Raw genomic sequence first — 26,287 nt, forward strand, 5'->3', positions numbered from 1 at the left:
CATAAGATTTGGGAGTTATTTTTATTTCCTCTGTAAAGTTCTGTATTTTGAAATCGTGTCTTGGAGCTGATTACTTCTGAGAAGTGTTCCAATATGTAGATAATTCCATTGTACATAAATTATCAGTGTCCAGAAACTGCAACCTGCCTCTGTCATTGGGCCACATTCTGATGCAATTTTCAGGAAAGCTAGTCACTTTCTAAACTATTTAGAAAATTGGAGAGTGAAGCCAAGTTGGCTGGATTGGGGCATTTGCCTTATTTTACATTTTTGGAATCTGAGCTTAGAGAAAACCCAATATATTTTGGTAGTTCCCACTTTTTGCTGCAGTAGATTTTTGGTAGTTTGGTCCAAAATGTGGAAAAAATGCTTAGAATACATTCCTTATTCACTTATTTGCTTTTCACAATCAAGGAGAATGTTTGTTTGTACACTACAAATTTTATAGTGAAGACAAAACAGCAAGTTTTGCCTGAAACATGTTTACAAGTCCAACTTGCATCAGTAGAGAGCAATGTCACTCAAACTTTAAAGAGTTTGTGCTTTTTTTTTTTTGCTACCGGACTGAAAGCATTCCTCAAAAGGGGGAGCAGCTCATTTAATCAAGTAGCAAATACTATCAAGAACTTCCTGTGCAGAGTTTCAAAGGCCATTAGGCTGCTTAGGAAAGGATGAGTTGAGGGGAAAATATCAGAGCCCAGAACATCAGCACAGGTGTCCTGTCAACATAGTGGTCGCTTTGTTTTGGAAATTGGGGGGGGGGGGAGAAGGACTTCAGAGCTCAGTAATTCAGAGAGAGAGAGAGAGAAATAGAGAGACAGAGACAGACAGACATACATTTGGAGTGATACTTCCAAAGATTTCTGCAATGGAGAGAGAAAAAGAATCCTGGAATACTGAGGAGATCTGAAGGTCAAGGAAGTCCTTCTGTGGACATCACTATTACCCAGAATCCAGTTCTGATGACAGGTTGGTGGCCAGTAGCAGTGTAGTCAGAAGAAAGATGGACTTTATTTTAGCAAGGGGCAGTTAAGGGTTTTGTAAGAAAAGGAAGGGACGTAGGAAAGGTTTAGGGCAAATAACATGTGCAGGAGACTCCCAGGAAGGTCTGCAGAGAAGGAAAGGCTTGCTTTGTTTGGAGAAGGAGGGCAGTTTGGACTCTAGGGCAATATTTCCTGAAGAGGTTTCAAGGACACTGACCACACAGAATGATGTCGTAGATACTATATGCAGCGTGGCTCTGGGGAGCACTAGGTTAAGCTGCTGTAAATGAATTCTTTGTTACAGGGCCCATGAGAGCTCGTGACAGTGCACCAGTGTGCCTCATATTTCTCCAGGAAGAGATGTGTGACATGAATCTGTGACATGAGTCCCTGACTTTCATGACCACAAAAATGTTTTTTCTTCCAAGTACCAGTCTTCTGAAGATTATACTTGGGGAAACTCTGTTCTAGGGCACATCATAGATTTTTCGAAGTTTGTTGAATGAATGAATGAATGGATAGATGGTTAAGTAGATGAATTAGTGAAAAAGTGAACGTGGTACAGGCAGGAATAAAGAGGCAGACTGGGAAAGTGTCAAAATAAAAAGAAAGCATGTATGACTAAGAGAATTGTTTTGAGCCTAGGAATTCCTACCTTTGGTACTTCTATCTAATGTACCTGCCACTTTCTCTTCTGCTTCTTTCTGCCACCTTCTCCCTTCCAGTTGTAGACCAGGGAATAAGACTGATTTATTTAAATACATTTTATTACCCATTTCTTCCTTACTTTTATAGGTAGTCCTACTGCATAGAATTGGCAGAATATACCATGAAGTTTTAAACCTTGTGTTCAGAGGGGTCCCCAGGTCACCTAATGCTTACATGAAATAAGCACATTACATGTATGACTTTCCTTCCATTTCCATTTTAATTGTCTGTACCCTCACCTACCCTCACTTCTTTTCCCTTAGCAAAGGAAGATAAAGAAGCAAATGGTACTCTACAGAGTGTTATAGTGAACTGGTTGAAGAATGATATGCCAGAGTAATAGTGTTTCTAAAAATGGAAAAGTATGCCCTATCCCCACTTCATGGAGGTGGGAGGACAGCAGGACAAATATCAGAAAGGTCTCCAGATAAGCAAGATAGTATACCCATCAAGGATTTGGCTAAAAAACCTGCAAGGTTTTGAATGGCTCTCAAGCAAGTGTCTGTTGTCAGGGATACCATCCCTCGTGTAACCGTGACTTCTGTCACTTTATTTCAGAACGCCAACCAGGTACCTCTATGGCCAATTCCAACGCCTTCCCTTCAAGTTCAGCTGGAATCAGCAAGGAACTGATCGATCTGCAACCCCTCATCCAGTTCCCAGAGGAAGTCGCCAGCATCCTGACAGAGCAGGAGCAGAATATTTACCGAAAGGTCCTGCCAGTGGACTACCTTTGCTTCCTAACCCGGGACTTGGGTACACCGGAATGCCAGAGGTCCCTGCCGTGCCTCAAAGCGTCCATCTCGGCGTCAATTCTCACCTCTCAGAGTGGAGAGCACAATGCCCTTGAGGACCTTGTGATGCGATTCAATGAGGTAAGAAGCCACTCTTGGCTGTTTTTAAGTGTATCTCTTCTCTGATTCCAACTGCCTCCCACCGCTTCCATGGGGGCTGCTGCTTTTCTCCAGGTAGTGAGGTGACCACACTATCTTCTTCCCTTCACTGCACTCTGTCTGCCCTTGTGTCTGATGGATCTCATATCTCCATTCCCTGTCACTGTTGAGGACGCCAATTCTTCTCCCTTTGGACAACCAGATTTTTCAACCGCTAGACACCACTCTGCCCAGTCCCACCCAAGGTTTTAAGACTGGTGTCTCAATTTTGATTTTCAGCAACAGGATCCCTGGTCACACCTGTCTAGCCCACTCCCCCTTTCCCACTGTCAGGACCCCTCAGCAGAAACTTAAAAACCAACACGACTGGGAGTTCCACACATGGGAAACTATGGGAAATTTGTCCCACTCCTCTCTCTGCAGCCCATGAAAATTCTCAGCCCCAAAAGTCACTCATTCCACAACCTCTGAGACCAAGCCAAAAGTCAGTCCTAAAGAGGACAGATGTGACTGGAGTCTGGGAACATTTGAGATGGAGCATCTCTATGGGGTTTAGGGATTCCCAGAGAGGAAAGAGTCAATGGCTGGCATTCCTGTGGCCCTGGAGCAAGGAGGAGGGACAGGGAGGACAAGTGGGTTTCCATGCATACTGGAGGCTGGGCATACTACAATTTGAGGCTTAAAGGACTCTGTCTGTCCATAGTGTAGCCATAGACTGAATTTTCTGTTCTGTATTTTGTTTTAAACCTAATGTGTTTTTCCTTGAATATTAAATCACAGAATTTTAATCTGGGTATTGTTGGTTATTGATTGGTTGAATTCTACAGACAGAGTAGTATCTTACTTTAGTCAGTTAGTAAATTCTATCTAATGCTGCAAGGACAACCAGCAACAACAGAGGATCCTGTTGTTGTTCTTTTTAGATGTTCATGACAGTGGAGAGTATTTTGAAATATTATTCATATGTGGACTATAACTTATTCTAATTAGGATCCATCAACCTTTGTTACTTTGTAGCTCATTTTACAGCCTCCAGAGCTTGCTGGTGAAGACTCTGGTATTTAAATAGTAGGCCCAATGGATGCAGAAAGTGTGAGAGACTGAGCCCAACAATCAGTTCCATGTCTAGAGAGACCAGCCGTGTTCCTCAAAAAGACACTTGTCATCCCTAGGAGAAGCTGGTACCCATCTCCTGCTGTAATACCAGCCACTTTACTTGGACCACTTACCAGTGCCTCACAGCAACCTTGGATGACAGACATTGTCGTGAGCCCCACAGTACCACTGGGGAAACTTAGGAGTGAGAGACAGTTTTTTGCTCAAGGTTACACAGGTGGTGAGTGGCAGTTGTGAGTTTCAGACCCTAATAATCAGGCCCCAGAGCCTGGGTTTTGAACCACTGCAGTACCTTGCCTCTCACCTGCATCAGGACCCACCCCAATAGGGTATTAGACAGAACTCTGGGAGTGCACAGAGCGCCAGCAAACAGCACTGCCCCAGAGTTGTTTTTTAAAACGAATCTCCTGACATTCTTGACTTTCCTTACCGATAAAAATGGAGTGGAAAATGAAAGTTCCCGTAAATGGAGAGATTTTATTGGTGTATTTTACTGCATTTTGTGAATTATTTTAAACTTCCAGATCTACTCTCACAACTTTAGGACCCTATTCTTGTCTTTTTTTTTTTCTCAAATTGACCTGAACTTTAAAGCAAATTGCCAGAACTTTTAAAATCTAATTTTAAAGTAAACTTGGCTTTCTTCCACTCACTGCCATAACCTTGGGAATCAAAGATGAATCAGTGATTTCTCTAATTCAGTGCTGGTGATGATCTGAGCCACAGCTGGGTTGGGGCATGCTTTGGACTATCTCTGAAAATAGTTTAGCTAAGCAACTTCGGAACGTAAACAAGATTTCTGGGAAAACACTTAAACTACTTAAAAGAACAGACTGTTTTCAAGTATTCTCAAGGATCTATTTTCATACAAATTGTGGGGATGCTGATTAAAAATCAGTCTTAAGTCATCATAGTCCAAACCCAAACGATCTCCACAAGACAACACTGAGATAGCTAAATTCGTGTGTGTGTGTGTGTGTGTAACTAATTAAAATTGTAATGACAATAATATAAGAGAGATCAGTAGGAGTAGAGCAAGCCAGTTAGGGGAGGAAGGAGGAAAGGATGGTATTAGGAAATGAGATTGATCAAATTATGTTTTGTGACTGTATAAATATAGCATAATGAATCCCCACTATTATGTATAATTATAATGCACCAATTTAAAAAAGAAAAAAATCTTTTCTACATTAAAGTATAAAAGCTGTATTACATTAATAGATAATTTTTAAATTCAGATTTGCACCTCTTTAGAATGGTCTTGCTTCCAAATATCATGGCTTTCCGCACTGCAAAGAAGGGAAAAGAAAGGAGCATGCATCTATTTAGTAGATGGTCTCTCCGGACTGGACATTTTCACATTTTCTAATCTCATTTCATCCTATGACAGTTGACTTTATCTTTGTGTTGCAGATAAATAAAGTGAGGGTTAGACAACAAATAAATAATGATAGTGTTGGATTCTGACCCATAGAGTAAAATAAATATTTCTGAGTACATACTGATATAAATAAATATCAAACCAATCAATCATCAATCAAGGGGGCATAGGTCTTACTATAGATAAGAATTCCAATTAATACATGGAGGATGAAGGGGGAAACAGGAAATCATCATTAAAACATGACAGTAACAATTATTGTAGGCAAGAACCACTGATGAACTCTAAAATTATTGGGTGAAAATAAATTTGATGAGAGACAGGATATTTGCATAGTCTCAAAGCATCCCTCTACCAGATACTTATTAATTACAAAGGGAAAATAGTACAGTGGAGAAAAACAGCAGCAGACACCGCCTCAACCAAGGGGTCAAAGTCAACGTGCCAGTAATAATCATCTGAGCCCCCTGACAGGATGCGCTAAGAGGGGTGAGACACCCTCTCATGGCATTCTTGTTAGAAGTGCTTACCTTAATCTAATCATGAGAAAGCATCAGGATATCCCAAATGCAGGGACATTCAACTCTTTTTTAAAAAGTGGCAAGGTCATAAAAGATAAGAAAAATACAAGGGACTGTCAAAACCAGAGGAGAACAAGGAGATATGACTACTTAATGTGTTGTAGAATCCTATTGATCCTGGACTAGAAAGAAGACATGTATGGAAAAACTGGTAATAACCTATGAAGGCTTGTAGTTTAGCTAGTATTACTATATCAGTGTTGATTTCCTGTTTTTAAAATGTTTTTATTTTTATTTTTTGTAGTTTTAAATGGACAGCATGTCTTTATTTTATTTATTTTTATGTGGTGCTGAGGATTGAACCCAGGGCCTCATGCATGCTCGCCAAGCGCTCTGCCACTGAACCACAGCCCCAGCTCTGATTTCCTGGTTTTCATACTTGTATTATACTTGTGATAGATTTTAACATTAAGAGAAGCTGGGTGAAAAGTATACAGGAACTATTTGTGTATTTGTGTGTGCTATTTTTGCACACTTTCTGCAAATCTAAAATTACTTCAAAATAAAAAAGTTTTAAAATAAAGTAATGAGCTCAGAGAGGTCGAGTTCCTTGTCCCAGGTCACAAGTAGCCATGTGGTTATCACAGTCCAGATCTGTCTTCTACAGTCTATCTTTTCTTACCCAGCAGTCTCTCTACTTGTTAACTGATCAAGTTTAAGTTTATAATAAAACTAGGATTGCAGACGTAGAATTTAATTAGACTTGGGTGTCTCTTTCTACTTTTTCCTAAATCCCCTGTGCAGTCTGTCATGTCCTACTCCTCTGTTTCTCTTTCTATCCAATTTCCTACTACCTAGACTTCTGCCATCCCTCCCTCATTCATTTATTCACTCACTTGAGGTGTATTTATTGTGAACCTACTAGGCTGTAACCTTTTCTTTTTTCTCATTGGTGCATCAAACGTTTTTTTTAATTAAGAAATTAAAAATATTTAATGGAACTTGATAACATCATCAGCCCACAACTGGTCCGTTAAGTTGGATAAACAAAATAAAGGCACTTTCCTCAAAGGGAGGGAAAATGTCTAGTCCTTGGACTGTTATAGAGAACATCAGCCCTGGAGCAGGAGTGCTGGTCACGCGGGGGAGACCTGTGTGCATTTGTCTGTGCCTTCAGTCATTCTGCTCCCGTTTGTTCTGCACTTTTTAGAAGGAGAGCAACGTGGTGGATGTTCTCTCAGGAAAGTAAATAACAGTCTGCGGCTGCCAGGAGCTACCAGGCGCGGACACAAATAGCTACCAAAAAAGGCAGAAAGTCGGGCAGTTGTGAGTGGCACAGACAGTGCAGCTGAGGCGTGGAGGTGGGTGATCAGAACTCCTGCTGAGCTCTGGCGTCTGGTGCTGGGCCTTGAGAGGTGGGAAGGATCCCCGGGAAGGTCAAGGGGAAGGGAAACACTGAGAGAGGAAGACGACCAATTTTTGTCATGAGCAAGACTGGTGGCTTAGGGAGGCAGCTTGCTCTTGCTTTTCAGCAGAACATGATCCTGAGCTGGGAGTTTCCTACATTCTACCACCTCTTCACATGACCACTTAACTGTAAAGAGGGGAATAGGAAGAGAATTCCTGATGCTTTGGGGGCAGGTTGTATAATGTTTGTTCTTAGAAAAGTAAAGCTAAAATGCAGTTCAAGGTATGACCATGAAATAATTGAAAAGGTTTAGCTGACATTAAGGAAGGCCAGGAAAGAAATCATTAAAAATCAGTTTGGACGGTGGCTTGGAAGCAGTGTTTCTCTCTGTCCCCTTCTCCTGCCTTCCAAGACTGCGGTATGCCTTAGAGATGCTTCTTACAGGCGGTCTCTCTTTCTCCTTGAAAATAAACAGAGACCCATGGGATGGGGGCAGTTCTCAAGCAGGTGGGAGTCAAAATCTGTGCTGGGGGCAGGCCCAGTCCTGGGTTGCTTGGTGTGGGAGACCGGTCTTCCTGAACCCTCTTAACCTGAACCCATCTCTCTCTAGCTGTATTCTTGACCTGAGGCTCCAAGGAGCCAGTGTTCTCTCTCCCTCTAGATGAGCAACCTCTCTTCTGCCCACCCACGAAGTATCTTGCTTTGACAGTCTCAAAGCATCTTGTTCTTTCCCGCCTCCTTTTCCTTCCTCTATCCAGCCTCTACCTCTAGCCCGCCCTCCTTTTGATCTTACTTTTTAAAAATTCCTCTGACAATAAATTCCAGAGCCTTTTATCTTTTCTAGAAGAAACAGAGAGGCATTTATTTTTGCCTGTGTCTTTTTGACCAAAGAGCTCACAGGCAGCCGAGAAGAGATAAGAGGCAGCTAGAGACTGAAGTTCACCCCCTCGCTTGCTCGCCTCTTTTTCTCAAGGAGAGGATTCGGGGGCCACAGTTCCGAGTCTCCAGTCTTCAAGCCTCGTGCCCCCTTAAGATAGCCTCTTCCCTGTTGTGACTGCCTTAGGATCTTTGGGGTTGGAACTTTTCATTGTCTGCATCTACAGCTCGTCCTTAGGATCTGTCACCAAAGTGACTCTTTGGCCCCATCACCTGTCACGGCCTACACCACTGCCAGGTACTCTTCTAAGTCACAGATAGTTGACTTTTTTTCAGCTTCAAGAGGCCATTAGCAAGTTCACTTTTTCCTATGCCTTGAGAGGACAGTCAAGTGGTTCTTGGCAAAACCATTTGTGTAGGCTCCTCTTTCAGACCAGCTGGTGCAAGGGCAGGTTGTGAGCCTGAGATTGAGGTCCACCCACAGCAACATGGGAACCCCAGAAGCCTCTGCAGGCCTGTGGCTCTGGATCCTGCTGGTCGTTCCCCACCCCTGTTATGGGCAGTTGGCGGGAACATTAATCAAGCTGCTTCCGCCAGCCTCACAGATGCAGGCAGCCCAAAGCCACGCTCACTTGTTGCTCGTTCCTGCCATCTGGTAGGTTTCACCAGATGTCGGTTCAGCAGTTTAAAGGCCACTCCATCCATAAAGAATGCCAGGATGAAGCTTAGCTCCCCGGGAAAGAACAGTAAGAATAAGTAAATCATCTGGCCAGAGAAAAGCCATTTAAACTGGGTCCTTCCCGCCAGAATCCCTCCCGTATATACTTCCCAATTGATGATGACCGGTTTGGCACATTGCAGCATCTAGGAGTCTGCCTGGTCATCACTCAGGAAAGACCATTTCTGCACAGAAGGCAGAAAGCAGAGCATATGATAGTGGTCTGGACAGGGACAGTGTCCTCATGTCCAAATACGTTCCTTCACTTGAAATGTTTTGGAAAAAATAATAGTTCTGAATTTGTATATTGAACTGTGTTAAGAAGAGTTTCCTATCAAAGCTTTCTTCCCTTTTTATAAAAGCAGACAGCCCAGCAAATCATCTGTTACGGCAGCTGTTTAGACTTTCTTCCTTCAACAGGAGCTCATGGGGTAAAGTGCAAAAAAAGGTCCCAGGGGAAGAGAAATCTCAGCTCACCCTGGAAGATCTCATTTCTCCTTCACAAAAGCTTGTGTCCCCAGAGGTGCACCTCTGAGAGCAGATGTTGCATCCTTTCCCTAGACCACTTCACTGCATATGCCTAGGTTAACAGACATTTCACTCCAGAGTTTCTACACTAGAAAACCCAGTAGGCTTGGCCAGGAGTGGTGGCACATGCCTGTAGTCCCAGCACTGGGGAGACTGAAGCAGGAGCATCTCTTGAGTCCAGGAATTTGAGACCAGCCTGGGCAACATAGCAAGACCTTGTTCCCCATCTCAAAAAAAAAAAGAAAAGAAAGAAAGAAAAAGAAAATCCAATATGCAGTTACTCCACAGAGGCTCAGTCTTGCAGTGAAGCATTCTAAGAGCAAGCTTAGTTGAAGCTGATTGACAGTAAATCATGTTTCATGGTTCTTGGCACTCTGCACCCCTGGACTCCCCTCATTTACAATAACACTCAGCAAATGGCAGGTGAGAAATAAGAGAAGCACGATGGCACCTCATCATACAGGGTACAACTCTGGAGTAAGGCTGCCTGGGTACTAATCCCCTTTCCCAGCCGTCTAACCTGGCGCCAGTTTCCTAATCTCTCATCTTTACATGAGAGTAATAATAGTGCCTACCTCAGACATTTTATATGAGTAGTCAGAGACATGACATTTAAAGCACTTAGCAGAGACCAAAGGCACAGTGAGGGTTCAATGTTAGTCACAAAAAAAGAAACTAAAATAGCTGCATTTTCAAAATAACCAATGATATCAAATTCCATTATAATTTTGCTATGATGATAATCACCAACCACCACTTAACAGGTGGTTGAGGCGCAGAGAGATGAAGTAATAATCTATGGTTTCCGAGTGAGGATTTCAGTCAGATATTCTGACTTCCAGATCCAACTGCTCATTGATATTCAATCAAGAGCTGAACGGTCTTCTGCCTGAACTTGGTTCTCTTACCCTGAATGAAATCATTTTCTTCACAGCAAGACTCCACACCAGAGTCCTGGAATTCTTGAGGAATTCAACCTGTGTAATGCTGTTGACTTCCTTTTTGACTTCAGACCTTGAAGTCCCTTTCTGATGTCGAAAATGTAGCACTGCCTTGGAATTAAGAGACTGGTTCTTGAAATGGGGAGGATTTATTGGAAGCACATTTTATTCTGTTTAAAGCACTCATCAAGTTAACATTGCAATCCTGAGACTGGTCGGAATAAGAATGGATCCGGTGGAAATTGGCAAATACGTAAGGATTTTGACATATGTGAACAATACTATTACTACTATGATCATCATTATTATTATCAGAAATGCTAAACATGACTCAGAGAAATAGTATAGCAGCTCCCCAAGGCCCATCTCCTGGGCCATTGGGTCACTTAAATGACCCTGAACACCATGGGAAAGACTGGGTAAACTTCAGTCAGATACTGGAGTTTTGGAGCCTCTTTCCAAGACTGCAGTAGCTAACCCTATTAGGATGTTGAATTCAGCTCTTTGAAAAGCCACTGTCTGCACATGTAAGAACCAAGGAGGAATGTATTTACATTTTGCCAAGGATCTGTATCTCCCAAAAGACTTAAACATGCATAAATCCAGTTGCCTTCTCAGTATTTCCCCTGGGTGTTTGTTTTTTCCCCCCCATTAACAACTTATGTACTAAATGCTTAAGTACTAAATGTGCAGTATGGTACAGAAAAAGAACAAGACAGGCAAAGCCCTTGCCTTCACAAAGTTAAGGTTTAATAATGTCTAAAAAGCATCTCAAACCTAGCTAGAATTCTGTTCCCCAGTTGACATAGCACCCAGTGTTTTCCCTGCTCATCCAACTCAACCATCCTCCCAACCTTAGCCAAAATCTTCATTTCTTCCCAGGCACTCAAGTCAACAAACTAGGGATCATCCTTGGGCTTTCCTCAAACTCCCAACCATCTTTACCATCAGCAAGTCTCATTAGCTTGATGATACATCCTGAGTTTGATCTGTCTTTGACATTTCACCTGCCCCCACCTCATAGCCAGCCTTCCACAGGCATGTGTATAATCCATTCTCTGCCTGCAGCCAGAATGGTCTCTCTTTTATTTTTCATTTGTTTTAATTAGTTATACATGACAGCAAAATGCATTTTGATTCCTTGTCCACAAATGGAGCACAACATTTCATTTCTCTGGTTATACACGATGTAGAGTCACACCATCTGTGCAATCATACATGTACCTAGGGTAATAATGTCCATCTCATTCCACCATTTTTCCTACTTCCTTGCCCCCTCTCCTCCTTTCACTCCCCTCAGCTCAATCCAAAGTTCCTCCATTTTTCCCAGCCCCCCCATAATGGATCAGCGTGAGTGATCTCTTATGAAAGTCACCCACTCTGCTGAGCCTCCATAGTGGCTCAAGACCTTGCGTATTTGCTCCCGTCTACTTCTCCCACCTAACTTCATGCTGCTCTCCCATCTCTCTGGCTGTGATCCAGCCACACAGATCTTCATTCTGTTTGCTGAACATGCTGAGCTAGTTTTCTCCACACCACCTCTGTACTTGTTGTTCCCTCTGCCTAAGACCTTCTTCCCCAGGTCGTACCACAGGGGCTGACTTCTCTTGATCATATCTTAGTTCAAAACTCCGCACTTGCTTTTTTTTTTTTTTCTATCTCCTTAGACTAAAAATTTTTCTACTTTGTTCATGGCTTTATGTCTGGTTTCTTGCATTGTGCCAGCTATATAATAGATGCTCAGTAAATATTTAATTAATGAACAATGCTAATTGGTATTATCAATTATTTATTTAAACCATGTGAGGGGCTGTAGGTGTAGCTCAGTGGTAGAACACTTGCCTAGCATGTGTGAGACACTAGGTTCAATCCTCAGCACCATATAAAAGTAAATAAATAAATAAAGGTATTGTGTCCATCTATAACTAAAAAAAAATTTTTTTTTAAACTGTATGAGAGATGGTAGAGAAGCACTGTGAGTTAGTGGGAAGAGGGTGGTTCTATTGTGCTGTCCGGGTATGAGTGCAACTTCTGTTACTTTCTCACTGTGGGTCCCAGAGTGAGTAAGTGATATAAATTGATTTTCAGCTTCATATTTCTTCATCTGTAAAATTAGATAATTGAATCAATTTCACGTGGTTATTGGAACACTTAAGATAATGTATATAAAATCACTAAGCACAGGATAGATTCTCAGTAAATGGTGAAGTGTGATTCGTGCTGTGCAAAGGTTGTGTAAACCAGGAGAACTGAACAGAGAAGTCACACAGGCTCAGCCCCTTGAAGATGTCCAAAGGTCCCGGGGCTTTGGGGGGCAGGCAGGCTTTCCCAGGCATTGTGACAGTTTGGGAGATAAGGCCCTGTGCTCACGTCACTCATTAAATGCAGGCTTCCCTCTCTCCCTTGTGCTTCTTACCCAGATTTTGCTAAAAACTTTCAGACAGACTTTCTTCTATTTCAAGAAGTTCAATGTGATGAGGTCTTTAAAATTCCTTCCTAAGCCAAACTGAAATCTTCTTCCTCATAAATAAATTTAAGTCTTTTAAATTTTAATTTTGGGACATTGAAGTCTATCAAAATAATTTTGAATTTTAATTCAGCTATGTGTTGAATAAGCTATCACTCCCAATTTTTTTTTCATATTCAGGTTTGATAAATATATCTCATGTCTATTTATTCAAATTGTTGGTAAGAATGTGAAACCAAATGGGAACTGATAGAAAGCCTTATGGCATATCACTAGGAACTGCTCATCAGTCCATTCTTTGCAAAGTATTTTTAAGCTAAAAGTGAATCTCCTTAATTCCACAATTATCCAACAAATATCTCTCCATTTTGTCTCTACCATAACTTGTGATACTCACGAAACACCTTCCTAAAACCAAAACACACGGTAAATATGCAAGTGAAGTTATCCTATTAAAAGGAAAGAAAAATGATTAATTTGACAACCACTTGAGGATGTGTCATTTTTCTTCCATATATTTATAGATGTTGAATGAGAAATAACAAAATTGCAGTTAATTCTGTGCGTTGCTCTGGGCACTGTGACAGACACTCTGAGATTCCTAGTCACATTTCACTTTCACACAGCCTTGAAAGATGGGACTCATTGCTTTATTTTGCAAATAAGGAAATCAAGATCTAGAAAGGTTACATAGTTTGCCCAATATTACAAAAAAAAAAAAGCTAAGCTAAGATGAAACTCAGGCTTTTGCTGACCCAAAAGGAAGCCCAAATTCTTTGTTACATTGCTATACCTATAATACTGTATCTAGTTGCAAAAGAAATACTGGTTATAGAATGCCATCAATAAAGACATGGGGGCATTGAATGCTGGTTAGTTTGAGTGATTTCAGGAAAAACAAGTGAGACCAGGACCAGCATCTCCCAGTAAGTGTTGAGGGATGTGGTTGAGCATTCTGTGGGAAGACAGTGTCCCTGGTCTAACACACAAGCGGCATGCTGGGCAAACAATGATAAGTAAGTTGTTTTTTCATTGTGGAACTTTGTACATCATTTGTTATGTTAACATACATAGGGGCAGGTACTCACTACAGAGCTGATTTGGGGTAACCCTATGGTAGGGGTGGAGGTAGGTCTGGGTCTTGAGGCCTCCACCTGCCCCCAAGTCCCCCAAGAACCAGAGAAGGAACAGGGAGGGAAGTGAGCATTCTGTGGCAAACCAGAGCAGGACAGATGCTGTGGACCATGAGGTCTAGCTCCCTCCTGGCATATGGGTCTGGCCATAGAGACTTACAATATGAGATCTTTTTTTTTTTTTTTTTTTTTTGGCATTTGGTTTTTTGTTGTTGTTTTGTTTTTTTATTAATTATTTTATTTTATTAATTAATTTATTTTAATTACGTATATATGACAGTAGAATGCATTTTGATTCATTGTACAAAATTGCAACACAACTTTACATGTCTATGGTTGTACATGATGTAGCATCACACATATGTGCAGTCATACATGTAACTAGGGTAATGATGTCCATCTCATTCCATCATCTTCCCTGCCCCCATGCACCCTCTTCACTCTCCCTCCCCTTTGTCCAGTCAAAGTTCTTCCATTTTTCCCATGCCTCCCCTCTCCCCATTATGGATTAGCATCCACTTATCAGGGAAAACATTTGGTATTTTTGTTTTGGGGGGATTGGCTTACTTTGCTTAGCATGATATTGTCCAACTCCATCCATTTACCTGAAAAAGCCATAACTTTATTATTCTCTTTTAATGCTGAGTAATAATATATGTATATATCACAGTTTCTTTATCCATTCATCTGTTGAAGGGCATCTAGGTTGGTTCCACAGTTTAGCTCTTGTGAATTGAGCTGCTATAAACATTGATGTGGCTGCATCACTATAGTATGCTGATTTTAAGTCCTTTGGGCATCAACCGAGGAGTGGGATAGCTGGATCAAATGGTGGTTCCATTCCAAGTTTTCTAAGAAATCTCCATACTGCTTTCCAGACTGGTTGCACCAATTTGCAGTCCCACCAGCAATGTATGAGTATGCTTTTCCCCCACATCCTCACACCATTTATTGTTGTCTATATTTGTGATAACTGCCATTCTGACTGGTGTGAGATGAAATCTCAGAGTAATTTTGATTTGCATTTTTCTAATTACTAGAGATGTTGAACATTTTTTCTTATATTTGTTGATCAAAGAAGACCTTAGCAGATGGAAAGATCTACCATGCTCTTGGATAGGCAAAATTAATATTGTTAAAATGGCCATACTACCGAAAGCACTATTTAGATTCAATGTGATTCCAATTAAAATCCCAACATCATTCCTTAGAGAAATAGAAAAATCAATCATGAAATTCATTTGGAAAAATAAGAGACACAGAATAGCCAAAGTAATCCTTAGCAAGAAGAGTGAAGCAGGAGGCATCACTATACCAAACCTTAAACTATACTACCAAACTATAGTAACAAAAACAGGATGGTATTGGCACCAAAAACATGCATTGGAGAAAAGATAGCCTCTTCAACAAATGGTGCTGGGAGAACTGGAAATCCATATGCAGCATAAAATGAAAATAAACCCCTATCTCTCATCATGCACAAAACTCAACTCAAAATGGATCAAGGACCTAGGAATTAGTCCAGGGACACTGCACCTACTAGAGGAAAAAGTAGTCCCAAATCTTCATCATGTCAGATTAGACCCTGGCTTCCTTAACAAGACTTCCTTAAAATCAAGAATTAATAAATGGAATGAACTCAAACTAAAAAGCTTCTTCTCAGCAAAATAAACAATGAAGCTAACAGAGAGCCTAAATTTCGGGAGCAAAATTTTGCCACACACATGTCAGATAGAGCACTTATCTCCAGGATATAGGAAGAACTAACACCAAAACAACAACAACAACAACAACAAAAAACAACCAAACAAACAAACAACCCAATCACTAAATGGGCTAAGGAAGTGGACAGACACAATGTGAGATCTTAGTCCCATGGTTCAGATTCCACAAACCTCACTTGAGCACAAGTTTCATCACTTCTCATCACACCTCTTACTTTAAGAGTTACACATATACTAAAAACCTGTGTCCATCATTAGGGTAGAAAACATGCAGGACTGGCCCTGGACTAAGGGCAGCCAAGAAGTTTGTTGACATCTCCAGCCACCACACCCATCCTCCTTCCCTAGGTACCCACAGCCACTGTGATGCCTCTCTACCTTTAGAGCCATACCTCTCTTCCCCCATGTTAAAGTTGTCCAGCAAGAGAGACACTTTGAAGACACCAGCCTTTCACAAATTATTTAATCTGGGACTTTATCTCTCTGATCTTTCTCTATTTTTGCCGAACACACTTCTTTGAAACTACCAAAGACAAATATGTACATACATATAAATGTATGTGTGTGCATGAAATAGTTAAATTATTTGGCAGTTGACATGTTCCCCATCTCTCCCCAGGATGAGGGCTCCAGGTCAGTTAGAGCTGGATGGTACCAAGATGGTCAAATTAATGTTTGGCACAGAGGGAGATGGCAGGGCACTCATTTCAAGTAGTGGGGTCCAGCTTGCTGGAAGATATTCTGGGCAGGCTGGGACATGATGGATTGAAGGGGGAGGTTGGGTGCAGGAAGATACATCGGGAGAGAGTTGCAATAAGCCACAGGAGATGACTAGGGGCCTGCCTTAGCATGATGGTGAGAATGAGAAGGGACGACTCTCACATATTTAGAAGAAAGACTCCCAGTAACGACTGGGTAGGGTAGCTGAAGAAGAGACTGACTTCAGGGTCAAGATTGACTTCAGATTTTCCACCTAGGTGTTGGTAATAAACGGTCCTTGTGACAGCATCTGGATAGTTAGAAGGACCGTCCAAAGTCGTCAAGAACACATGCATTATTTCAGACATACAGGGATTCAAATCCTGACATCCACCCCCCCAGCTTACTTACTAGTGGTGGATTTGGCCAAATTACTTCTCTGAACTCATCTCCCCAACTATAAAAGGAGGCTAAGAGTAGTTTCCTCATAGGTTGTTGCAAAGGCTTACTAAGACAGTGAATCTCTAGCTTAGGATAGTGTTTGGCACATAGTAGGTATTCAACAAATGACAGTCTCTATTTCTGTAGTTTGGACTATTATCATCATCACCATTGTCATCTGGTGAGGAAATATCCAATTTTGGACATGCAGGTTTTACAGTGAGGAAAGTAGGATCTTCAAATGGCAGTGGGAGGTAGTAGCCTTGAGCCCGTGTACTAGACGGAGGCTGCACGATAATTGTGGAATAATCCCTGTAGAAGGAAAGAGCAGGCCAGCACAATGCATTTTCAAATCATCAAGTGTGAGAGAAATTGTAGACTTCAGAGATAAGTTTTGGTGACACCCATTGCAGATAATGAAAGAATCCATGACAAGGAGAATGTGGGCAGAGTGGGTGATGAACAATCAAAGGGGAGGAACTTACAAGGTAAGTACCACATTACCCTGAGCCAAGCAAGTTAAGAAAGTACACTGACATAGTTCAGAATGGTAAAGCATAGCTCTCCTCTCCCCAGGCCAGGCACACCTGAAGTGCTATATCCCAAGTCAGTATATGCAGACGAATTTCTACAGACAGACCAAAGAGGACACACATACAATATTAAACAATAAAGAAATGTGAGCTATTTTTCCCAGACAGGAGACCTCTAAGGTGATCAGGATGGGGATACCTTTCGGTATTTGAAGGTTTGCCATGAAGATGAAGTTGAGTTATTTGTGACTGGCAGGCAAAAACCAAATCCAGTCATTTCACCATAGAACAGGCCTCCTTCAGAGGTTACAAGCTTCCTATGACTGGGAGACATTTTGCACAGAGCCTGACGGGCTGATGACAAAGCTGGGAAGAAACTCCTCATTTGGATTGAGACTTCAAACTACATCAAACCAAGTCCATCCTGTCACCTGTGTTTTGCACATACTGTTAGCTAAGAATGATTTTTATATTTTTAAATGATTTTTTAAATCACAAGAATATTTTGTGATAGGCAGCTATTATAGGAAACAAACTTCCATGTCTGTAAACAAGATCTCATTGGAAAACAGCCAAGCTCAATTGCTTACATGCTGCCTGGGGCTGCCTTGGTGCCACAGTTGGCAGTGTGGTAGTAGGTGCAACAATGATCCAGTGGTTTGCAGAGCCTGGAAGAGTTGTCCTCTGGCCCCTTAAGGAAAAAACTAACCAAGTCCTTATCAAAATCATCCAATAATATTGTTTCAAATGCAAGATTCTGAGGGAAAGAAGTTTCTGCCTGAGCTTTGGATAAAAGGCCCAAGATCACTAGGAGGTCTTTATCACAGTTCCCTTCAGGGATGGAAAACTAGGGTAAAGAGGTGAGGAAATGCAGATGATAGATTAGCTTGTTTGAAAAGCATAGCAAAGATGCAAACCTGAATGGTGGCTCATCACACTCCTGCAGGAGAGGGAAAGAGTTGGTGAGGCTAGGAAGACTTAAGAGTAAGTTTGTGGCAGAAGAGAGACATAAAAGCTTTTCCTGCGCTTCATGAACCCAGTGGTATTTGTAGTATCTGCTTTATTTTACAGCCCAGTTAAATATATCTGTTGTCATATCTCTCAGCAAGAGGGGATTTTCTAAATGTTCTTGTTTATAAATGTGGAGAAGATTTTTGCACAGAGAGTCATGCTTTTGTTGGCCAAAGAAAGTGAGCACTTGCTGATTTTCTGGCAATCCTAACAAAAATACTAAAGTGTATTTATATTCAAGGGGCCAAAACGAATTTCAAGATGACAGTGCTCAGATGCATAATCAGCCAGCTTTCCTCTTCTGCCTCCACTGGGTTTAACAACTTTGTCAAATCCCTTCCTCTGAAACCTACTTCTGCAAATAAGTTGAAACTAATGCTCTCTGCTGTCATATAAACACAAGGCGGGCTTCCCTTCTGGGGTGCACAAGAGCTTGGTTGCCAACCAATGGATGAGATAAGCAGGCTAACTCCACAGAAAGTGGGGGATGAAAATTGTCTTTTTAATTTAATTCTGTTGCGGTATTGGGGTTTGAACAAGGGCCTTGTGCATGCTAGGTAAGCTCTACCACTGAGCTACATCCTCAATCCTGAAATTGCCTTTTTTTAAAAAATAGCAACTTTTTTTATTGCATCTTATGGTGTGATTTTGTTAACATCTCCTAACAGTCACAAAAAGATTTCCCTCACACTGTTTTATTAAAATATAATGGGATTCAAGCAGAATCTCAAGCCAGACAAGGAATTTTATTGCTGTTTTACTTAGTTACTATCCTTACGTGGTCAAATACAAGTAATTTTTTTTGTTGTTGTTATCTGTGCCAATGAGAGAACCAAAGAGTCTACTAACGTAAGTCCACACAGAACCAAATATCCCACTTTGTTGTATAGTTTTGCTGTTCGTTTAGAGGAATTATGTGATGATTGTTAAGGAACAGCTACAGTCATTCATTTGATTTTCACATTTGTTCTTTTTTTCCTGTGGCAATGCTAAGACATGATGGAGCATGCAGCACCCAGGTGTTTCAGCCTCATTCAGGGGCTGTTGCCACAGCTGTGTGTGTTTTCTCCCCTTGTCATTCCGGCATGCCCCTCTCACATCTGCCAGCCTGCATGGCTCACCGTTGCATTCCACGGGATGCTACAAAGACTGCACAGTTCTGGAGGGCACCATTCACACGGGGCAGTAAACCACAGCTTCGGATGAGAGTGCTGGCTGGGAACTTTGACTGTAGGCAAGTTTGACCCTGGATAGATTTTTTAAGACTGTTGGAGAGTTTCCTAACGATTCTATTTCTCAGTCTCCTCCTCTGTGAAATGATGCTATTCCCTCCCACCTAATGTATGGGAACAATTATAGAATTAAGAGAGAGAGTGTGGGGAATGTGTTTACCAAGGTGATCAACCTAGGGTTGAGCACTGAATAAATACTAATGGTGATAATAGTTCTAAAAAACTAATAGCTCTGGATCACTTGTTTCCAATACTCTCACATTTTAAGATCACCATTAAGAAGGTATTAAAATGTTTGGAGAAACAGAGGCCACATTTTGAACAGTTCCACACACTTCAGATGATTACCAAGGCCCAGAGTAGTGGTGCTGCTAGTATGGCTGGTTCTACTGTTTATATCTGGATCCGTAGACCATGCAAACAGGACTTAAAGTTGTTTTTTTTTTAAACATTCTTAACCCATGCCTTATTTTTTTTAAATAAATAAACCTCATATCCACATTTTATGTGGTTTGAAGTTTCAAAGTATAGTTATGAATGGAAGCATTTATCAAGCTGAATATATGCTTTAAGAATATCTCATGTTCTTTCCTCCACCTACCCTGCCCCATCCCTGACCAAGACAGTCATCACCCTCCTCCCAACTCTGTCTTAGAGAGAAAGGATGGTGACTTGGTCCAGATTCCAGATAGCCTATAATAGGACTGTGCTGGTTCTAGGAGTTTATGGTTTAGGGACTAAGTGCTCAAACCCTGGAGATCAAGTACTGTCCAAACAAAAAACAGAAGTCTCTGCATAAAGGGACACAATGAGAAATAAGATGGGAGTAGAAGTTTAGATCTGGGAATGTCACCCTCAGAAAAGGGAGCTTCTTTTTCTTCTAACAGGAACGAGATGGCAATAATGTTATCGTAGGAAGTAAACTTTCCCCAGTGATTCCCTTTCTCTTGGGAAGATAAAAGGCAGTAGAAAAAAAATCATGACATTCTATTGGCCACAGAACTCCCTGAGAACTTTTTTCTTAGAAATCCTTAAGAAAACAATACATACCCCATCTGCTTGTGGTAGTTTAAGACTCAAGTTAAATAACTGTGGACTATGAACATGAGATTCTGACTTCAGGGAAATTCTTTCATATCTAGAGCAACTTGTAACAAGACCATGAGTCTGGAATCTTCTTCTGCCTCTGGCCAGCTGTATCATGCTGAGTAGTCCTTTAGCCTCCCCAGGCATCCCTTTCTGCTCTAGAAGCAAAGGGTTAGACCAGATGATCTCCAACATCCCTTAGAGCATGCACTATGGAGTCTGCCCCCTCCCCAGAGTTTGAATCCCAACTTCAGTGTTTATGTGACTTACAGCAAGCAACAGTCTTTCTAATCCTCCCTTTGCTCATTTGTCAAATGAAGATACTAGTTCCCTTCTAGGTAGGGGTTTTGTGCTCTACAGAGGTCATTTATTGCTATCCTAATCTTCTGAAGCTTAATGTGTGAGGTGAATTTTTAAATTTGTTCTAATTAGTTATACATGACAGTAGAATGCATTTTGACACATTATACATAAATGGAGTATAGCTTCTCATTTGTCTGGTTGTACATGATATAGAGTTACACATGTCATGTAATTGTATATGCATATAGAGTAATAATGTCCGATTCATTCTATTATCATTCCTCCCTCCATGCCCTCTTCCCTTCTTTCACTCCCCTCTGTCTAGTCCAAAATACCTCTAGTCTCCCCCGCCCCCTTTTTGTGAATTGGCATGCACATATCAGAGAAAACATTCGGCCTTTGGTTCTTTGGGATTGGCTTATTTCACTTAGCATAATATTCTCCAATTCCATCCATTTACCGGCAAATGCCATAATTTCATTCTTCTTTAAGGCTGAGTAATATAATCCATTCTGTGTATATACCACATTTTTTAATCCATTCATCTGTTGAAGGGCACCTAGATTGGTTCCATAGTTTAGCTATTGTGAATTGAGGCGCTATAAACATTGACGTGGTTGCAGCACTGTAGTATGCTGATTTTAAGTCCTTTGGGTATAAACCTAGGGGTGGGATAGCTGGGTCAAATGGTGGTTCCATTCCAAGTTTTCTGAGGAATCTTCATACTGCTTTTCATAGTAGTTGCACCAATTTACAGTCCCACCAGTAATGTATAAGTGTACCTTTTCCCCCCACATCCTCACCAACATTTATTGTTGCTTGCATTCTTGATGATTGCCATTCTGACTATCTCAGTATAGTTTTGATTTGCATTTTTCTAATTGCTAGAGATGTTGTACATTTGTTCATATTTTGTTGATCAATTATTTCTTCTGTGAAATGTCTGTTCAGTTCCTTAGCCCATTTATTGATTGATTGATTGATTGATTGATTGATTTTGGGGTGTTAAGTTTTTTGAGTTCTTTATATATCCTGGAGATTAATGCTCTGAGATGCATGTGGTAAAGATTTTCTCCCTTTGCTGTGAAGAAGCTTTTTAGTTTGATTCCATCCCACTTATTGATCCTTGTTTTTACTTCTTGCATGTTAGGAGTCTTGTTAAGTCAGGTCCTAAGCCGGCATGATGAAGATTTAGGTCTACTTTTTCTTCTATTAGGCACAAGGTCTCTGTTCTAGTGTCTAAGTCCTTGATCCACTTTGAATTGATTTTTGTACAGGGTGAAAGATAGGGGTTTAATTTTATTTTGCTACATATGGATTTCCCATTTTCCCAGCACCATTTGTTGAAGAGGCTATCTTTTCTCCAATGTATGTTTTTGGTGCCTTTGTCTAGTAAGACATAACTGTATCTATGTGGGTTTGTCTCTGTGTCTTCTATTCTGAACCATTGGTCTATATGTCTAGTTTGGGTCCCAATACCATGCTGTTTTTGTTACTATAGCTCTGTAGTATAATTTAAGATCAGGTATATGATGCCTCCTGCTTCTTTCTTGCTAAGGATTGCTTTGGCTATTCTGAGTCTCTTATTTTACAAATGAATTTCATGATTGCTTTTTCTATTTCTATGAAGAATGTCATTGGGATTTTATTAGGAATTACATTAAATCTGTATAATGCTTTCGGTACTATGTGAGGTGAATTTTAAGTACAGTCATGCACCACATAAGATGTTTTGGTCAGTGGTAGACTAGGTAGTTCCAAATCATAAAGCTGAAAAATCCTCATCATCTAATCTTTTTACTGTATCTTTTCTATATTTGGATATTTATATAGGCAAATACTTATCATTGTTTTGTAATTATCTAATAGCATTTGATACATTAACCTACTGTACAGGTTTATAGCATAGGTGCAATAGGCTATACCATAAGGCCTGGAGGCTACATTTGGTCTGTGTAAGTATACCCCACATGTTTGCCTGGTGACAAAATCACCTAACAACACACTTCTCAAAAGCATCCCCATTGTTAAGCAAAGCTTGACTAGAATACTGCTATGATTTGAATATGTCCCCCAAAAGTTCATGTGTTGAAATTGAATTCCCATTGTGAGGTATTAAGGAAGTAGAAACTTAATCTATGGTGTTAGGAGGTGAGTCCTCTGGGAGGTGATTAGGATTAGTTAAGTTCATCAGGGTGGAGCCTCTATGACTGAATGACAAGGGACACACACACAGGCATGCTCACTGTCTCACCACATGATTCCCTGCTGCACTTCAGGACTCTTCAAGAAGGCCATTACCAGATGCAGCCCCTTGACCTTGCACTTCCAGAACTGTGAGCTAGAATGAACCTCTTTCCTTTAGCACTCACCCCATCTCTGATATCATGTTACTGGCAACAGAAAACCAACTAATACAAATGCTGAATCCAAAATATCCTATATGCCCTATGCACTTGCTGTACCCCTGCACATAGGCTTCAGGGGCTGACATTCTTCAGGATGAGGGTTATAGTGAGGGTTTTGCTACAGCTGTATCTTATAAGTTGTACCATGAAGTGTCCTCTTCATTCCTTTGAAGTCCTGATTTCCTGTCCAGTCCACCCTCAGCCTGGTTATCACAGTGGGCATTACCCCTTGGGAGAAGCAGCTACACTCTCTGAGAAGAGAGAGAAGAAAGTTCTCAGCATGGGAGGGAAGGTTTCTAGCCAGCCTTTCACAGGAGGGATTTAGAGGGGAAGATCCCCACCAAGGCACAGTGATTCTCTCCAGCTCAGATTGCCTAGCCCCCCCTGCCCTCTGTGCTTTCTCCACTCTTAGCAATTCTTCTTTTTTGTTTTTTGTTTTCAATTTAAATTTCTAACTATTTTATTGAGATATAATTCCCACACAGTACAAACACACACATATGTAAATTGTATAGTAATTTTTTTTGTATATGACTATACAGAGTAACAGAGTTGTGTAACCATCACTCCAGGCAATTTTAGAATATATTCACCACCTCCCAAAAAACCCTATGCCCGATAGCAGGCAGTCCCCATTCTTCCCTGGAAAACACTCATCTCATTTATGCCTCTGGATTGGCTTCTTCCAGATATTTCACATGAATAGCATCCTACAACTTGTTGCCTTTTGTCTGGCTACACTTGAAAGTAGAAGACATGGGTTCAATTCCGGGTTCTATTTAATGGCTATAAGCAAGTTGCTTAGTAGGTTACTCAGCTTATTTGAATCTTTCCTTCCTTCCACACTGCCCCCCATTTTCAATTATGTTCTTCCCTTTTCTAAATTGAAGTACAATTTACATGCAGTCAAATTCACCCCTTTGAACCTGGCTTTTTAAAAACATATTTAAATTTTTTTTTAGTAATAAATGGATACAATATCTTTATTTTGTTTACTTATTTTTATGTGGTGCTAAGGATCAAACCCAGTGCCTCACATGTGTGAAGCAAGTGCTCTGCCACGGAGCCACGACCCCAGCCCAAACCTGGCTTTTTTTTTTAATGTATTGGAAATTCACTAGTGTTATTACACATATCAATAACAGGTTCTGAGTAGTATTGCTTTTATGGATCTACCATCATTTAAACATTTATTAGTTGAAGGACATTTAAGTTATTTTTTTTCTTTTCAATTAAACTATCAGAAACATTCTAAAACAGGTAAATATAGGTTTTCATTTCTCTTAGATAACTATTGAAGTTTTTGCAGCATGGTACAAAAAAATGATCTTGCTGCATCATTTTATATTTCCAACAGCAATGTGGGAATTCCATTTATTCCCATCCTTACAGGTTCTAGCTGCTGTCACAAACCTCAGTTTCTTTGTTTGTCAATGCAACAGCAATCCCTGCCCTATTACTTACTCTATGATGATTGTTAAAAAGATTTAAAAAGAGAGAAGTGAAAAAAGCGTATGAGAAGTTCTCAGTGAACTATTAAGCTCTGTATCCAAGTAAGAAAAGCTGCTGTTAGGATGCTGGTGATCCTGCCCACTTACATGTGAAGCTTGTTTCCCACATGAGCTAAGCGTTTCATTTTTTTCCCCTGGATCTTGGCAAAGTGAGTCACAACAAGTCTAAAACAGCAAGAGGTTTTTTGCCTTAGATGCATTCTGGAGTTTGTTTTGGCTTCCGTTTTTTGAACTCTTCACAGAAACAGATAAATGACCAAGATATAAATCATCAAATGGGAGTCAGTTTTGTCAAGAAAAATGACCCTGTGTGATGGAAGTCAGCAGGAATGGAGTCAGCACGACCAACAGTGTGACGTGCTAGGGGAGAAATAAATGGGAGCCTAACCAAGCAGTGTCCCCAGGGTGAGGCATTCAGAACGACTCTGCAGCAATGGGGAGGTCTGGTGGTCAACTGTGCTTGGGCAGGGAGAGCAGGGTTAGGAAACTGACAGTGGAAGTATGAATCTCAACTATTTTTTAAATTTGAAGCTTACTTTTTTCCATTCTAGAAACAGAAGGTATCAGAAACAAGCAAGTCCAAAGTTATCTCCTCGGAATTGAAATGAACTATTATTTAGTGTGTTATAGAGATGGTCACATATAGAAATGATTATAAATATGTGTATATGCCCAGGTTAGCACACAATGCATATTCCCTTGCTCTATTATCTGAAAGACAGAGACAGCTGATATATCAGTACTAACAAGCACACCTAGCCCCCAAACCTTGGTTTCTAATACTATTCTCCATTAAAAGAAGCCATGGCTCTTTGGAGAAATGACTGATTTAAGGACTAAAACTGAAAATATAGGGTAAACCTGGAGCATCTGGTGGTGCCAGAAAGTACGGAGGTGCTCAAACAGAAACATGGTGATGCTATGGAAATTCCTCAAAAAACAGACAAGGAACCACCATATGACCCAGCTATAGCACTCCTTGGTATTTATCCTGAAGAATTAAAGTCATCTTACTACAGTCATACATACATACCCATGTTTATAGCAAGTCACAATAGCCAAACTATGGAACCAGTCTAGGTGTTAGTTAATGGATGAATGGATTTATATATATATAAAGGAAAAGAAAAATGGGCAAATCTCATGAAAATCAAAGGGAGATCAGTAGAGCAAAGGGATCAGAGGGGAAAGGTGGGAAGGGAGGAGGGAAATGCTAGAGAGTAAAATTGGCCAAATGATATTGTTATATTGTGTGTATTTATGAATATGTAACAAGTCCCATCCTTATGTACAACTGTGTTGCACCAACAGAAAATGTGGCCCATGGGGAACCCCACAGTGGTGGAGTCTGTCAAAGAAACAGGGAGCCAACTGAATGAACTTCCAAGGGCCAAAGCTAGAACAATCTGAGCAAAAAAGTAAAGAAGTATTAGATGTCAGCCCAAAGCACAAAACATATATTAATGAATCTATAATGATATGATTAAATAGATAAATAAGGGAGAGTAAGTAAGTGGGGAAGAATAGACAAATCTGTACAAAAGAATTCTAAATAACTACGCTACCTGCAGGAGGGGAAGCATAGCTCCCTGCTGCTTAAGCATGAGCTGGGCAAGTGATCTCCTTCCAAAGAATGCAGCATGGAAGGAGGGGAAATGGATAATTC

The 26,287-nt window shown here is 40.8% G+C and overlaps 1 protein-coding gene across 5 annotated transcripts in view; it reads left to right on the top strand.

Moving 5' to 3' along the window:
• Plce1 (phospholipase C epsilon 1) overlaps positions 1 to 26,287 on the top strand; it is a 363,943-nt gene that overhangs the window by 234,099 nt on the left and 103,557 nt on the right. For all 5 annotated transcript variants that reach the window (XM_058581097.1, XM_046450435.2, XM_046450436.2 and 2 more), the window contains one exon: positions 2,250 to 2,566. In XM_058581097.1, coding sequence (XP_058437080.1) covers positions 2,250 to 2,566 — 317 coding nt within the window. The remainder of the gene's footprint in view (positions 1 to 2,249; positions 2,567 to 26,287) is intronic.

This window comes from Marmota monax, unplaced genomic scaffold (genome assembly GCF_021218885.2).
Source record: "Marmota monax isolate L192 unplaced genomic scaffold, Marmota_monax_Labrador192_F-V1.1 WCK01_AAM20220418_F8-fsc00004, whole genome shotgun sequence".
Taxonomy (NCBI): Eukaryota; Metazoa; Chordata; class Mammalia; order Rodentia; family Sciuridae; genus Marmota; species Marmota monax.